The 16,828-nt window shown below is 37.2% G+C and overlaps 2 protein-coding genes across 5 annotated transcripts; both read right to left on the bottom strand.

Moving 5' to 3' along the window:
* Nucleotides 1-888: 888 nt before the first annotated feature.
* Nucleotides 889-6,802, bottom strand: LOC147230714 (peroxisomal membrane protein PMP34-like). Of its 2 annotated transcripts, none has more exons than XM_086154207.1 (9): nucleotides 6,642-6,802; nucleotides 6,328-6,388; nucleotides 6,163-6,229; nucleotides 5,496-5,647; nucleotides 4,366-4,482; nucleotides 4,126-4,274; nucleotides 3,353-3,448; nucleotides 3,127-3,212; nucleotides 889-2,355 (listed from the first exon to the last, which is right to left on the bottom strand). In XM_086154207.1, the coding sequence occupies exons 1-9, from the start codon at nucleotides 6,696-6,698 to the stop codon at nucleotides 2,202-2,204; spliced, it is 939 nt and encodes a 312-aa protein (XP_086010333.1). In that variant the 5' UTR covers nucleotides 6,699-6,802; the 3' UTR covers nucleotides 889-2,201. The 2 variants fall into 2 exon arrangements, with proteins under 2 accessions (XP_086010333.1, XP_086010335.1); XM_086154209.1 differs by having other exon boundaries at nucleotides 2,299-2,355; nucleotides 3,123-3,212.
* A 1,067-nt stretch (nucleotides 6,803-7,869) lies between these two features.
* rpusd1 (RNA pseudouridine synthase domain containing 1) lies at nucleotides 7,870-12,650 on the bottom strand. 3 transcript variants are annotated; one of them, XM_086154206.1, is made up of 6 exons: nucleotides 12,531-12,650; nucleotides 11,894-12,113; nucleotides 11,132-11,255; nucleotides 10,912-11,014; nucleotides 9,375-9,476; nucleotides 7,870-8,977 (listed from the first exon to the last, which is right to left on the bottom strand). In XM_086154206.1, exons 2-6 carry the CDS (start codon nucleotides 12,082-12,084, stop codon nucleotides 8,571-8,573), a joined length of 927 nt encoding a protein of 308 aa, XP_086010332.1. In that variant the 5' UTR covers nucleotides 12,085-12,113; nucleotides 12,531-12,650; the 3' UTR covers nucleotides 7,870-8,570. The 3 variants fall into 3 exon arrangements, with proteins under 3 accessions (XP_086010332.1, XP_086010331.1, XP_086010330.1); XM_086154205.1 differs by lacking the exon at nucleotides 12,531-12,650 and adding an exon at nucleotides 12,275-12,480; XM_086154204.1 differs by lacking the exon at nucleotides 12,531-12,650 and adding an exon at nucleotides 12,337-12,480.
* Nucleotides 12,651-16,828: the final 4,178 nt, after the last annotated feature.

Raw genomic sequence — 16,828 nt, 5'->3', positions numbered from 1 at the left:
TCCACGAAGTTCCTCTTTCGTTCCACAAACGGCACCTCCGTTAGCATAGCAAGCCCTCCTTACACCCCGTTTCTGCACATCAACTCTTCCACTTCCATAACAAGCCACCATAATCCAGACCCGTCCAAAAACCTGGCAGTTCTAGTCGGAAACTCCCCGCAGGTCATTAGAACCGAAGAAGCCTCTGGGATGAAACGTCTTGGAGTGAAGAAATTCAGGTCCAATCGGCAAAACAAGAAGATTTTCGACAGGACCTGGATGACTGAGAACCTCCACATATTAAATATGATTTGAGATGAAAAAGAAATGAGGAAAATGACAAATTTTCCTCGTGACAAATTCTTGTTACTAAGACACTTATAGTTTTATCACTTGTTTACTAAGACACTTTATAGTTTAACTGAGACACTTTATAGTCTATAGTTTATTTTTATTTCTAATTCTGCCTTTTTCTTTTTATTATTTATTACTGTTATATTTTCTGTAACTCTGGCACAACAATTTCCTTCGGGATTAATAAAGTTGTTCTTATCTTATCTTATCTTATCTTATCTTATCTTATCTTATTCAATTATGATAATAGTTATAGCACACAATGAAATATCCAGCAGTCCAATATATTTATATAAAATTAACTGACTCTTCAGCATCTAATGGTGTCTGAAAATAGAAATAAAATTAATAATAAATGCATTGAAAAAAATCCATGAAGTCAAATGTCAAAGAATCATGCAAGCAATTGTTCATTACTGCCAGTATCAGGTTAGATAAAGTTTATGGGCTAAAACATTTAGTTAAAACATTCAGAATCTTGTTCAGTTTGTCACAATAAAATAATTTTGATCGCAGGGCCATATACTGTGTAAAGACATAAAGCCAATCACGCTCTCAGATCACAAATCAAGAATATTTATTCCATAATAATCTCCTGGAAATATAAATGCAGGCATGTATCAATCGTGAACCATTTTCAGCTCAAAACCACCCGTTCAAACAACTTCAACTTCTTCCTGTTTTGAAAAGTTACCGCAGAATTCACAAAGTAATACCGGACAACATTGCCATCTTTCAAAAACAAAGTAGAAAAAAAAAAAAAAACCAGCAAACTGTCGGTAAAAATACCACAATTAAAACAAACCAGTGTAGATGAAGACAACAAAAATAAAAGGCGGAAAATAGCTTGCCAAAGTTTTATGTTCTTCCTTACAGTCAAATACATTCATTCCTGGCAAATAACATCAGACTTTTCAATGTATTCTTATTTAATAAGAATTTGAGTTTTGGACTGAGGGATTTTTCAATGAAAATAATCCTACAGTGTGGATTTAGGGAAGTTTTTAATGTGATATCCATGTTGGGAAACATGTTGCTAAAGTTTATATACCAAATCCTGATGCGTGATCAGCTATATATACACATCTATAGGTAAGGATTTACTGATACCAATATACAGATATGTTTACACACACACACACACACACACACACACAGACACACTTTCAATTTTTTAAAGGCCACAGTTGTTTGCAGTGCTATACAATATGCTTGTGTGTGTGTGTGTTTGTATAAACATCTATATATTGGTATATAGATATACACACACACACACACACACACATATATATATATATATATATATATATATATATGGGGAGGGGGGGGGTCAACGCACACTGTGAACATAATAAGCACCAGTTAAAATTGAGACTAAACGCAAAACATGTCATGTGTGTAACGGCCGATACTTTGTCCAAACCAAAATCTGGAGGGATTTTGTTTCCTGAGGTATCTGGTGAGTTCTTGGCTGCTTACCTTCACCCACATCTACATTCTTCTGATGAATCAAGTGTTTCTCCAGCGGGTTACTAAAAAGGGACGGTTGTGTAGGATCCTGCTCCGTCGGTTGGGGGCATCTTTTCCTGCCTTGCTTTTCTACTTTTTTTTTTTCTTTTATGAAGCAGATATTAATATATAAGTAGGTTTATGCTGGGAGTGTAGGTTTCCTGGGTAGCCTTTAGTGCCACCAAAACTGAATTCAAGGATACCCCTTTCCTAGAAGCAATGTTTTCTTAAATGCATTAAAAGTTTTTGTTTTGTTTTTTTCTTTTGAAGGCTTCGGTGTTAAAAGAGTGTTGGATTTTAGGAGTGCATTCGAGGGATATTCACCGCCGTCACTCCGGCCGGAAGTCCACAGCGGCCGGCTAAGGCTTCTTTTCGTGGTTCTCGGTCAGTCCCATGACTCTGAAGGTGCAGCTAACCAGTTTCTCATAGAGGATGAACATGAGAGCGGCCGTCAGCACCGTCTGCAGAAGCTTTGCTTCCAGGCCTTTGAACAGACCCAGCACACCAAACTTTCTGGAATGGGGAAACAAGCTAAGGACACTTGAACACAACAAAATAAAGATCACGTCATCAGCTACCCCCGCTAAACTAATTCCTACAGTTATACATTGACACTGGTCCCTGGAATGGTGGATTAGTAAAATGAACACCCGGAAACGCCCTTAATCAGAAGATGCTTCTCGGGCGAGCGGTGAAACGTCTGAAAGTGAAGAAATTCAAGTCCGGTTGCGACGACCAGAAGATTTCGACAAGAATTCAACCTTTAAGCGCATTGATCTGGCACAACTTGCAATGCAGTCTCATTTAGAAAATGGAGAATAACAGTAGTTGCAGAGAGATTGAAATCCCTAAGTAGAATTAAATGTTCAACGAATGGCGGAGAGACAAAAAAGAACCTCAATGGATCTCTTGCTCTTATTGTTGACTGGCCATTTAGGAGATTTTAAAACCTAAAATCGGACCCAAAGGCACAAACGGGGGGAGATAACCACTCTTTCTGTTTACATTAAGATTCTTTTAACCCCATGAACTGCATGTGTGCTACGAAGAGACAATAATGAGACTATTATCAGTCAGACGAATAACATGAAGTCATTTCCCTCCATGTGAATTAGATTTTTGCAGATTTTTGTTTGTATGAGGCCAAATTTTGCACATATCAAACCAAAAATAAAGGACTACACGAATGAAAGAATATTTCCTTTAATGGTCCCACAGTGGGGACATTTAAATATATTAATAATCCAAATAACTATTGGAAACTGAACACCAAAACACACCTACCGCATTCTGGTGACCAGAAGACATTTGGTGCTCATCAGACTGGAAACGAGTCTTGATTTGCCTGTTGACTTTTTGTACTGACCCAACTGCAGCAATTATAAAACCATAAAACAATAATGAATTCATCAATTTTCGATTATACATTGCATTGATATTGCAATATTGCTCACCCCCATCCCTTTTCTACAAGTTAACAAAAACCCGCTGACGTGCACACAAAACCTACCCTGAGCATGGACTGAACAGTCTGCAGCGGGTACGTAACTGTTGTGGAAACAGTTTTGGCAAGAGAGCTGATTAAGAAGGTCTCCAAGGAAGACAGCTGGGGAGGGAGAGCGGAAGATGGATCGCATTTGTCGGACAAGGGTTTTTTAGTTCTTTTTATATTCCCGGAGAGACGTGATCTGCTGTTGTGAAGGTTTGCAATGTCTAGAGGGTTCGGGGAGGAAAAAAACTTTCCTTTTGTTTAACCCTGACAGCCACATTATAACTGCAAATCTGTCTCATCATGGCTGCTCGAATATCGAACGGGATAATATCCAAAATTGCTCTGGATGAAATATTCCAGCTTGACGAATATCAGTGACGTTTCTTCTATTTACTTTTTGAAAGGCGTGGAGAGCCGCCCTTCCCGGGTGTTAAGAAAAAAGGAGTCACGTTATCTTTTGGAGACCAGGGACTTTCTTTGCAATGTGATATTAACAGAATCGGTCTTCTACCAAGGCGGAACCGGAAATTAATTACTTTAAGCAGATCTGAAAAGAATAGTGAGATAATGTGACAATACCAAGTTACGCCAGCAGAGGCCAATGTTGATGCACATAATATATCACCTTTTCGCTAAAACTCCCTGAGCTCCAAAAAGAACAAATTAAATTTGTCACCGACGAATGAGTGAAAAAACTTTGTCCTATTTTATTTGATTATTTTACTTTGAGACATCCAATTTTTTTTTTTACCTTAAGCCCCGAACAAAGCAAATCTCGTCCTCTCACTCACTTCTGCCGAAACCCCTTTGCCGAGTTGCCTCTTCAGACTCTCGTAAATGGTGAACTGGATGGCTGGATTCAACACGAGCAGCAGCGACGGGACGGTGCCGCTCCACAGGGCTCCGACGCCTTCGGCATGAGCAATCTGGGCGAATCCATCTACAAAAAAAATGTCCGAAAGAGCGATTATTTAGGCAGTCACGCAGTGCATGACTTCTATTGGTTTGTTCAACTTTGATGAATCATTTACCGAAAATGCCTGAGTAGTTGGTGGATTGTATGTCTTCGCTCCGAAACTTGGATCCTTGAAGTTTCAGCCTGGTGTTGACGACCCACAAAGGTGAGGTAACTAAGACATTTATAACACCTTAACAGACAAAGAGACATTTGAGAATCTGAAGATGGGATCATCCAAGTACCAACGACGGTCTTCTACAAAGATTTCACAGTGAGTTCAGTTAAAACGTACCGGGAGGAAAACATCTGCACTAGAAATTATGTTGTTTGCTTAAAATTCGTTTTTGGGGCTATATGTGAAAAATCCAGAAATATAAAATATTTATATTTAGATAATGACTTCATTAGAGATGGGGAAAAACTACTTACTATTAGATAAATAATAATAACCGACACAGTCTAACCAAATGACTGTTTGTAGATTGTATTAAAACAAATTGACTGTAATGAATTACAGTTAGAAAAGAAAAACACATTTGCTCTGTTGGTCTGATCCCACATGTAGATGTTTTTTATATATTTTTTTTATAACTTATATTGTCTGCTGATTGTATTATATGTTTTTTTTTCAGTCCCCTTTTGTGTATATCTGTGCATATATTAAAAACATAAAAAAGTATCTGTGTCTCGGGTCGGTTCTCGAAAAGTATTGAAGATAATATTACAATGTTAAAATGTTAAAAGGACATCATATATCTAACAAGAGGCGTGAAAGACGAAAAAAAGGAGGGATGATTCACATGATCATTCTCTTCTCTTTAAAAAGGGCACCACAAAAACATATTTGTTAACAAATATCTCCGGTAAGCATCTGAGGAAGAGACAATGTTTTGCTTGAAACGTCATGAATGTGAGAATAAGTGTTTTGTGTTATATGAGAAATAAATCATCTTTTCTTTTTGGAGCATTTTTGGGGATGCAGATTTTTTTCAAAACTCCTGCAATGAATGACATGATTGACATCCTTCCATCACACATACGCACACACACTCTTAGATTCCACAGTGCTGAAAAGTGAATGAATTCTATAATTCTATGAAATAAACATGACGTGATCTGGCCTGATGGTGAAGATGACTTGTTCCCCGACTTCCTAGGTAATTCAACAGTTTAATTTTGTTTTTGTTTTTAAAGATATCTCACCCGCTAATATGCCAATCACCAAATCGAGCAGGGGTGTTGACGGCTGACCCTCCAGCCAGCTGGTTTTGAGACTCTGAAAGCAGTAGAAGTAGACGAAGCTTGAGCAGCACAGGCTGCACATGACTGGAAACAAGCCCCTGTACGGAGCCAGTCTGCAAACACAAATCAGAAAGAGATACAGATAAACTTTAATAAGTACAATAAGTAAATACACTGCTCAAAAAAATAAAGGGAACACTTAAAAAGCACATCCTAGATCCCAATGAATGAAATATTCGTATCAAATACTTTGGTTTTTTACATTGATGAATGTGCTGACAACACAATCACACAAAAATTGTCAAGAGAAATCAAATGTTAACACCCATGGAGGTCAGAATTTGGAGTCACACTCAAAATTAAAGTGGAAAAACACATGACAGGCTGATCCAACTTTGATTTAATGTCCTTAAAACAAGTCAACATGAATAAGCGTTGCTTTCAAAGTGGACGCTTTGATTTCACACAAGTTTGATTAACTTGGAGTTACATTGTGTTGTTTAAATGTTCCCTTAACTTTTTTGAGCAGTATATAAAGGGTGCAATTAAAGGAGCAGCTCTTACTAATGTTATTTTTTTAAATGCAACACGGAACACACACACAAAAAAAAAAAAAAACATCACTCACAGTCCTTCTTCTTTGACAATTTCTGCTAAGATGGCTGGAGTTGACTTGGCCTTCCTCCTCTCGTCCACTTTGAAAAAGACCAACAAAAAAAAAAGAGAAAGACAAGGAGAGATAGTTTGTGCCTGCTTGTTTCTGCAGCTCTGACCTGTGCAAACCGTTTCCTACCTTGTAGCATCAGCCGGGCTGTGTCAAGAGGGAAAAACACCGTCATAGCAGTCACACTTCCCTACAACACATAACACATTACATGGATTAGTTCATAGCTGACTCACATCCATGTGTGTCATTTGTATATGATATGAGGATCAAATGAATGCCGTTCAAAAGGTTATCCAGTTGCATATATGTGGGAAGAAAAAAAAAAAGTAAAAAAAAAAAAAAAAAACATTGATGATTTTGAATAAACTTAATTCGTGACCCAAAGTGAGGCTACCGTGTGAAAATGGATTCGAGATGTAAATCTGTGTTAATGAACTTACCACTGCTCCCGACACAGCATGGACTAAATTCCTATAGGAAAGTAAGTCGAAGGTCATTTTGAGATAAACTCTAATATTTTAACGGTTTCTGCGAATTATTTAAATTCGCTAAAAAGATCCATTTACAGCTTGGTCCCGAACGTGACTGTCACCTGTCAACGACTAATTCATGTTTTTCCGGAAAAAAAATTTGAGATCTTCTTCTTCTACTGATGTTTATGGTAGAGCGGATCCTGCAGCGCCACCTAGTGGTGACAATAGTGAACTACAACATCGTCGCCTTTTCAAAATCATCGTTCAAATCATTTTTAAATGTTTAAATTGTTTGTTAGGTCACACAAACATGTAGTCGACAGACACTGGACTCTTTGCTTTTTTTTTTTTTTTTTGATAATTTACCGATGTAATGTCTCCAACTAGAAGAGTTAAAGTTCCAAATGAGCAGCCATTATTGACTCTGCAGCCATGTCCATCATTTTTATGGATGAATGTACATATGTATTTATTTTTTCATCGTAACTACAAACCGTAAAAACATTGAATCTGTGTCTGCATGCATGTCACAGGATATTTCCCTCTCTGAGATTGTTGCAAGAACAAGCCCTTTTGCAATGCCTTCTGGGCTTCAATCTCTAATTCGCCATGGTTGATGGTTGAGCAGTCCACTCACCGTATTTGCCCTTAAGAATAAAATCCTTTAAGGTTTTCCATTATTTTTTCCTATTTTCACTAGCTGCTACCCAACAGGCTACTTTTTTTCTTAGACCCCATAGTTTCTGGATGAAAACATGTTGAGAAATTCCATTGTTTCACTCTTTCAGACTGAATGCTTTTACAAAAAAAGTATTGTCTCCTAGTATGACCCAGGTCATATTTAAGTATTAGTTTTAATACATTCTGGGACATTGAATAAAGTATGGATCCAGTATGGATGGTCCCTGGGGACAAAAAATATATATATATATTTTTAAAAGGTTAGATTTTTTTAGTTGAACTGAGTTAGATTCTGAATAGAGATTGTGGTCTTTCCCCCCATTATTACATGAATTAACATTACAGTGCTTAACCACTATGTAAAGGAAAACAGTTCAGGCTTATATAACATTGCAGTTCTCAGGATAGCAATTGTTAATATTGAAGATGCTACAAAACATAGTTCACAAGTTAAACTGCATTGTTTTTTCTTGAGTGACAAAAAGTTGCAATTTCAACCTCAGGAACCTCACAGTTTATTTTTGTGTTTTATTTCTCATCTTATAACATGACTTTCACAAAAGTACTGCTGTTTCTAAAATGAGATAGCAATACTGTGATTTGGATTTTTTATCATTTATTCTCCAAGTTTTAGCCTTGAAGGAAATAAAACAACACACAATTCAGTTATCTCCTAGAGCAGGTACGGTGTATTTTTCTTTACCTGTCACGATACTGATCGGCATCATTCATCAAACCATACAGTGCGGTCTAATATGACTTTCCATGGAATGTAGACAGGACTGAGCAACAGAGTGAGAACAGGTTATTAAGAGGACACGGATATTGGTCACTGAAAGGTTTGGGGGGAAAAAAAATGTTGATATCCTCATTTGCCAGAAAACAGGACTCATTGTTAGTCCCAGTGTTAGCAGAGGCACAGCTCAGTGTGTAAAACTGGTTGTTGCGGGAAGCCCCTGTTATAAGGCACTGATGTATGATTCTTTATTTGTTTATATAATGGTTTGTCTGGATAATCAAACTTTGATAAATTTCTTCATTTGCTAAAAACCTTGTGATATCAGTATTTAACAAGCTTATAGTTGCACATGGTAATACATATATTATCTCTAATTTTCTCGTCACAACAGCCAATGAAAATGTAAAAGTAAACACCAACGGTGCCATAAAAACATACTCACAGACTTTTCTGCAAAATACATTTAAATAGGCTCGTCAGTCCCCGACCCATTCACTCAGCCACTCCTGACACCTTTTCCTCTGCTCTTCACTCTCCTTCATTTTTTGTTTCCTGTTTTCTTTCCTCTCTTTCTCCACCTGTCTGACTCTCTCTCGCTCCTCTCTGGATGCTCTCTGCTCCTCCTGCCTGCACTTCAGCAGGAGGTCCACTGTGTCCTTGAGTGTCCGCAAAGTTCTCTGTGGGAGCCATTTATTGTCTACCGTTGTGAGAAAGGGATCTCCGGCGCAGACGAGCAGCGCCTGCGGTTTCAGCGGGATGTGGAGGAGGTGTGCGTGCAGCATCATCCGGAAGGGGGCGTCGTCTGTTCCTGAGCTGTAGGTGACATCACCGACAATCGGATGGCCGATTGCACTGCAGTGAACCCTCAACTGGTGCGTCCGACCTGAGTGGGAAGACGATGGGCACGTCACCGCTGTGCATTTTCATAAAATACAAGACGTTGCGATAAAATTGATAAACGGAGAAAAAAAAAAAAAAAAAAGTTATACAGTTATACAAAGCAACTTATACAAAGACCTTAAAACACTTGATAGCCTTAACTTTGACACTTTATATTTTATTGTATTTCTTATTCTCCCTCCTTCCTACTATTATCTATTATTGTTATGTTTTACTTGAAACTCTGGCACAACAATTTCCTTCCGGATAAATAAAGTTGTTCCTATTCTTATTCTTATTATTCTTATTCAGATACTGACAGCAAAATATGTGGCAGCTGCCTCCCACGCTTGACTGATCAAGTTCTTTTTACATGAAAAGAAGCAAATGACTGCCGTTACCAGTGAGCGGCTGCAGCAGCACCTTGGTCACAGGGTCTCCATCGTACAGTCCATATTCCAGCACCGTCAGCTCCGTTTGGCAGGGTTTTGGATTCTCACAGCCTGACAAGACAAAAAAATGAATGACCATATATGTAAACAGAAAACAGAAAAAGAGACAATACAATCAAATTTACCCTGATTCGCATTTTTTTTGCCTTGTTTCGGAATATTGGATGAATTACGGAGTGTTAAGACATACTGATACGTATTATGGCACTTAAAAAGCAATTTAACACCTGTCTATAGTACTGCAAATAGCTATGATGTTTTAAAAGTTACCGCAATGAGAATAGTAGTGCAAAAGTCATGAATTGTGACTTTCCAGGCAGAAAAATGGGACCCTCTTCTGTGCTAATAAGAGGCCTATTCTGAAGTAACAGCAATGCACATTTTAATAGTATACAGCTGATTATATTCTGAACATATGTATTATTTTCTGCTCAGCGATGGTTGCTTCAAGCATATTCTTTCTTTCTTTTAGCTTTCGGTGTAGTCCATATTTTTCTTGTTCCTGTCAGCTTGGATGAAAAAAAGGTCAGTGTATCAGTTTACAGAGACAGACAGTTTGGTGTGTAGGAGATTCTAGAGGTTATATCCATTTCTATGTTTTAGGAGCACTGGGGTCTATATGGATGAGTCTGTATTGAGAGACACCACTGTTCTTTAGCTATTTAGCTATTGTCTCACTTAGTTTTTTGTTTTTTTTTTCTAAATACAGTAACAATGCCTTGTACTTTTTTGCCATTCCAACAGTAGTTGAGCATGGGACAGTGGGGATGAGCTAATCGCAAAAGCAGTAAAAGACTTTTGAAACTGACTTTATGAGCAGTCCAGACCCTGAGCTTATTGTCCAACCATTACTTATAGATTTGCTTCCTCCCTATTGAAAGTTTTCCACCATGCTTACCATGAACGTCTTCCTCATAATATTGAATATAAATGAAGAGAATTCTTCTTCTTCTTCTTTCAGCTTTTCCCTTCAGAGGTCACCACAGCGAATCAACCTTCATTATCTAACCCTATTCTCTGTATCCTCCTCTCTCACACCAACTATCTTCATATCCTAATACGTCATGTCCTAACTGCTGTCTCTCATCCTCGTTTGTCCCAGCCCGCACACATCTTGCCTATTTTTCTTTATTTATTTTATTCATTGCTATTTATTTTTGTTGCTATATTTATATTGTTGGTTAGTTCTGGTTGTTTATTTTTTACCCTCACCGTTCATTTATGTTGCCCATTGTTATCCCTGATGTTGTTGTTGTTGTTGTTGTTTATTCATTTGTGGATGTCTTGCTTCTGTCTTCTGCCTTTTATTTATGTTTTCATTCATTTTCCTTTTTGTTTTGTCTTGACATAATAACTGTTGCGCTGCTGTGACAATGGAATTTCTCCAATGGGAGTCTATGAAGTTTATCTTTAATCTTAAAAAGTAATGAGTCCCATGGGAATTACACGAACAATCAAAGACATTTTGCAAGAAAGGATCACGTACCAGCTGTTCCTTCTATGCACATCATATGTGTTTTTCCCTCTGTGGAGTTCTTGCCTATGGAAAAGTCCAGAGTTTGTGTGTCTTTTTCCACCAAGCCACGTATCTAAAGAACAAAACTTCCATACTTTAATTCATCATAGATAAAAACACATTTATCCTGTAACCTCCAATGTTGAAAGGATGGCAAGTGTGTATGTGTATCTGTTTCCATGCAACATACCAGAGCGAGATAGGCCTTTGTGACAGTGCGGTCCTTAAAACATCGATAAGCCTGGCCAGCTGCAAACTTATTGAGGGCAACACAAAGAGCCCCACTGGTAGAAAAATCCAGTTGATGACAGAACCTGAGCAAAACAGAAAAGATGAGAATATCAACATTTTGCAAGAGGATCTCACCAAATAGATTAGCCGAATTTAAAGGCTTGTCATTTTCTAAATGGATGGTTGCACATTGAAATGTACAGTTTGAGAGATCCACAGCAATTTATTATGGGTACAGCATCAACAAGCGATTTAAGGAAAAAACAGGTGTTTTCGCTTAGAGTTCTTCTATTAATTGCACATAAAATGATCACAGTAAACTGGCTCAAACCCCACCCACCTACCCTGTACCAGTGGCATCAGAGGGTTAAGGAGGTAAACTGCATGGAACGCATAACAGCAAACTTACGACTTCAGACAGACCTATATCTTGACAAATGGGCACCCATTAAAACATATTTGGAGAGTTGAAGATATTATCTCTATTTGACTGAGCTAGATGTTTTGTTGTTTTGTTTTGTTTTTTATTTTATTTTTCGCTTGCTAAGCGAAGTGAGGAAATAAGTGACCTATAAAGAAGATTGTATAATGTGTATCTTGTTATGAGGTTTTGTAAGAATGTGTGTGACTCTGTCAAGGAACCTGTTCTAATAAATGTTCAAAAACAAAGAAATGTACAGTTTGACGGCCTGCTCTCTATAACTGTTGCGATAAGTCTCACCTGAAGCCATAGTAGGTGCTGGGGTCTACCAGCTGAGGGAAGCAGTGCCGAAGCTGTGCCTGCACCGTGTGTTTCTCATACCACATCTTGCTATCGATGCGAATATCCCAGTTTTTGTCCACAACAATGTAGTCATCATTATGATACAACACGCGGAGATTCTCCAGGCTGGCAGGTTCTGTGCTCATCATGAGCAATTAGGATTTCAAGTCATTCAGAACTGCAGAGAAAATGGAACACAGCATTCATGTTGATTATTAAAATGCATGAATTCTTCATTGAGAATTTTGCAAATACTGATGTGTCTCTGTGGCATTGTATGTGTGTGTGTGTTTGTGAGGGGGGACTAAAAGGGATTTCAATCTAAAAGAAGATATGCACCTGGTTTGGTGTGTAAATTTCGCAAAGTAAACATTTAGTACGGCAAGCGTGTCTCTACTTACATACATTAAGCTATACTTGAAAAAAATGAACGTCTGTTAAAGTAAAAACACAGAAGGCTTTGAAATGAACACCGTTCATTTGATGCTAAACATGCTAACAACACGAGCTAACTAGCCGCTATCTGTTGCGGTTTTAACCTACGGCGATACTCTGAAATTAATCATAAAAGTTAGGTTAATAGAGTTTTACACACCGACACATGGATAAAGAACTTTCATCCTCGGAGCGTAAACATGTAAACAAAAAAGAAACAGCTGAGTAAATGCCTGAAAAAACCGCTTCTTCTTCTTCTTCGATTTTACCAACGTCCCACTTTCGCAGTATCGCCACCCTCAGGTTCGAGAAAGTTCCTAAAAAGTTAAACTTCTTTCTTCTCGCAGCCTGTTTTATTCTTCATTTATTTATTAGTTTCTCATTTTAACCTCCACTTTTGTCACCGTAATTCCTTTTCAATTTCCCCGAATATCTCTATATTTACCAGCACTGAATAATAAGTAATTCAAGATAAGATAAGATAAGATAAGATAAGATAAGATAAGATAAGATAAGATAAGATAAGATAAGATAAGATAAGATAAGATAAGATAAGATTTGTTGATCCCCATTTGGGAAATCCCTTTGTGGCAGCAGTGTAACAGTAATAATATCAAAAAATAAAAAAAGTAAAATAAATATGAATAAAAATGTAAATAGAGAGACAGAAGATAAATAAATAGACAGCAGCAACAACATCAGGGATAATAATGGACAACATGAAGGAACAGTAAGGGGGAAAAATACACAATCAGAACTAAACGACAATATAAATAGTGACAATAGCAATGAAAAGAATAAAATAAATAAACAAAAACAGGCAGGATGCATGCAGGCTGATCAGAATCAGACTATGGATTTTTCTATCTCTTATGAGGATATTACAATTTTAGGAAAATGTTGGTCGTACTGGCTCTTCGAGAAGAACCTGAACTCTCAGGAATCTAGTGTGCGAACTGGATTTGGATCAACAACCATTTCAACCTGTCTAAAATCATTGTATATATTAAATGCAGACAAAATATATTGTTTTGTTTATTTTGTATTAGTAGCTTAATTATTCATTATTCATGATATTGCTTATCCTGTTGTTGGGGTCTTATTGAGGCAGGATGCAAGCATGCCAGAACAAGTGTTTTGTGTTATATGTAAAATAAATCATCTTTTCTTCCTGGAGTGTTTTTTGGTGTGGTTATTTTTTTTTAAATTCTACTTTTTTTTGTGCGCGTGTTTTTCTTTTCTAACTCTTTGACAAGGTAAATTAATGTAATACCTGATTACTAATTTGGTAAATGTCATTTATCAGTGGGGGAATAATAAGAATAATAAGAATAAGAATAAGAATAACTTTATTTATCCCGAAGGAAATTGTTGTGCCAGAGTTTCAAGTAAAACATAACAATGATAGATAATAGTAGGAAGGAGGGAGAATAAGAAATACAATAAAATATGAAGTGTCAAAGTTAAGGCTATCAAGTGTTTTCAGGTCTTAAAAAGTACAAAGATTTGAGTATTCCCTTCGGCAAAGCATTACATTTGGTCATAGCTTCATGTATGTTTGTAGTTACTGCTAACAGTTAAGACAATTCATATTTCATTATATTTCTTATTCTTCCTCCTTTCTACTATTATCTATTACTGTTATGTTTTTTGTTTTTTTTTTTACTTGAAACTCTGGCACAACAATTTCCTTCGGGATTAATAAAGTTGTTCTCATCTCATCTCATCTCATCTCATCTCATGTAACTCTATAACGTATTGAAAATAAACTTAGAAATGACTTCACAACCTAAATTTTTGAATAAGGTGAAATAAAGTGTAAGGCAGTGCATCAGCTGTGGATCTGAACTTCCAGTAAAATCAATTTTGCGTTCAACCAATATAATGTAAGAAACTCACTTTAACAAGGATGTGAAAGTTCAGAGCAATGTCTATAAATGCGATGTTTTTTTGTTTTTTTTTTTGAAAGAATGATTTCTATGTGTTTTCAATAAATATCATGAGTCTTCATTTATTCATGTCAAGATTGTAAATGGGCATGTTGAGCTTGAACTCCCAGAAGTAGTCAGAGTAACTGCGATAACTGAAGCTAAACTTATGTGTTGGTGGGCTTTGTAACGATAACAGATGGTAAAAGCTGCGGGGAAATGCACCTTGAAATTCACTTGAAAAGCGTTTTGACTTTGAGTGCTTTTTGACCAGATCCAGGAAGTGGGTGTCGATCGGTCCACAGGCAAACAGAAGCACTGAGTCATAAGTGGCGTTGAAGGCCAGCAGCTGAAAGTGAAGAACATGGATCCCGAATTATCAGGAGGTGTGCAAAAAAAAAAGAAAAACCCGAAACAGGTATAAAGATGAGAAATAGTGAACAATCTCACTTCGAGAATATGAACTTTTCCATCAAGGGAGACATTTACAAGAAATCCTTTATTCCCAAAATATAATACATTTAATCTTTGCTCCGGTGGTCGATTATAAGAACACACAACTATCTTTGATATTGCTTTGTGCAGCATTTTTGTGCAATATAACAGTATTTGTTATATCATGCACAGTGTAGAGTCGCCTATTGTAAGCTATAGTTTCGTGATATGAGTGTCTTCGAGGATAGTGGTCGATGATGATAGTTTTTAATTTCCAGTGACTATGTATGCTTTGTATGTATCTTAGCGGTCTACTATATTTAGGGATATACATTGAAACCAATCAGATACAGCCCATCCTGGAGAACTCCAGGATATGCAGCCGGTAAGACATTTTGTCTGGCAGCATGGTACACAGCGAGACCCTCATCCTTCAATTTAAAGGATAGACGGTATCTCGCTTTGTATCGGCAGATGAGGTCCGGCCGGGGCTTTCAAGGCCTAATTCAACGGCTCTCCGTCAATTTGAGAACTAACCATGTTCATTGCCACAGGTGGACATTTTTTCGAAGATTTTCCTTTTAGTATTAAGTGCAAAGAAAGCAGCAACAAATGGCCTCTGGGTTTAATCTCAAATCATGAGAAGAAAACAACAGCATGAGACCAGATGAGGACAGATCCCTTAAGCATCTTACAGTTTTTAAAACCATGATGAAGTAGGATTGTAAACAAGGAGAAGCTTATGGCACTGACTTGGGTTAAATAAAGTTGTTCTTATTCTTATTCTTATTCTTATTCTTATTCTTATTCTTATTCTTATTCTTATTCTTATTCTTATTCTTATTCTTATTCTTATTCTTATTCTTATTCTTATTCTTATTCTTATTCTTATTCTATGTCATTCATTGGACGGTCTTGAGTTATTAAAAGATAATTGCTTTTCAAATAAGTGGTTCGATTGCATTTACTCGTTTTGTGACAGTGTCATGGCACTTACACTTCTGCATGTTCGGCTTGATTTTGTTTTATATTACTTTTTTCTTTTCATTGTGTTTTTTTTTCTTTAGTTTATTCTGGATGGTCAGTAGCTTGCATCACCCAGAATAAGAATAACTCCGATCGGGATGAGTCAGATGATCATCTTCAAAAAGAGAAGCGCAGTCCTTCCACTAATTAACATTTGCAACGGCAAAGCAGATGAGTCAAGATTTGCTTTTAAAACTGACAAATACCGTCTTTTATGATGTTATCTGTTATTTGGGTTCCAGAGAGTCGATGAGATTGAAAATTAATCCTGGTAAAAAAAAAAGCCAATCAAAAACTCACTTTTTGTCATGCCATTTTTACTGTTACGGTTTGCTATTAGACTATTGCGTGGTGCAGATAATTCTGCTCGAGTTAAGGGGTTATTAGAGGGTTGCAAACTGTGTGGTGGTTCTAATGTTTGGCAGCCAAGGCTGACAGAAGACTGACGGAGTGTGACGTGTGCGCGCAGTCTAAATTCAGGAATCAGTTGCACAGATACCACTACCAGATGGCATTAGAGAGGATGTATCTCTGTGATAGTGCGTAGGTTTAGAAGATTAAACCTGCATTTATTACAGACATTTCATAGAAAAAATGTGAGCGAAATAAAATTATATTTATTTTTTATGAGAAGGTAATTCCACATTTTGGATATCTGCATTATCCAACACAAATTGACACTTTTGGGTAACACAACAAAGGCTTTTTAATGCACTTTATCAATCCTTTGCAGTACATTTTGAAATCCTTCCGTTAGCCGATTAGCTGCCGTCGAGCATCGCCTAGCAAGGGGTTACGGTGCCAGTGTTTTGCTTAAGAGCACTTCAGTTGCTTGAAGCTTCCTCCACCACATGATCGATGCCGCCCCAGGATATAAAACCCCAATTCTGGCCCCAGTGAAGTCGAAATTGGCAGATAGTGGACGACGACTTGACTGGATAGATGCATTAGTGTGGGTTATAACAGCGCTAACAGCTAGCAGCTAACAGAATCACCTATCTGATAACGCATAAGATGCTCACCAGCATATGATCCATAAGTTATGATATTGTTGTATCCAATATTGTTT

The sequence above is a fragment of the Fistularia commersonii genome, chromosome 10, assembly GCF_037954325.1.
Source record: "Fistularia commersonii isolate RoL2024-O1a breed Wild chromosome 10, RoL_Fcom_v1.0, whole genome shotgun sequence".
NCBI classification, from domain to species: domain Eukaryota; kingdom Metazoa; phylum Chordata; class Actinopteri; order Syngnathiformes; family Fistulariidae; genus Fistularia; species Fistularia commersonii.
Note: the sequence above shows the minus strand (reverse complement) of the source record. Positions and strands in the feature narration are given on the sequence as shown.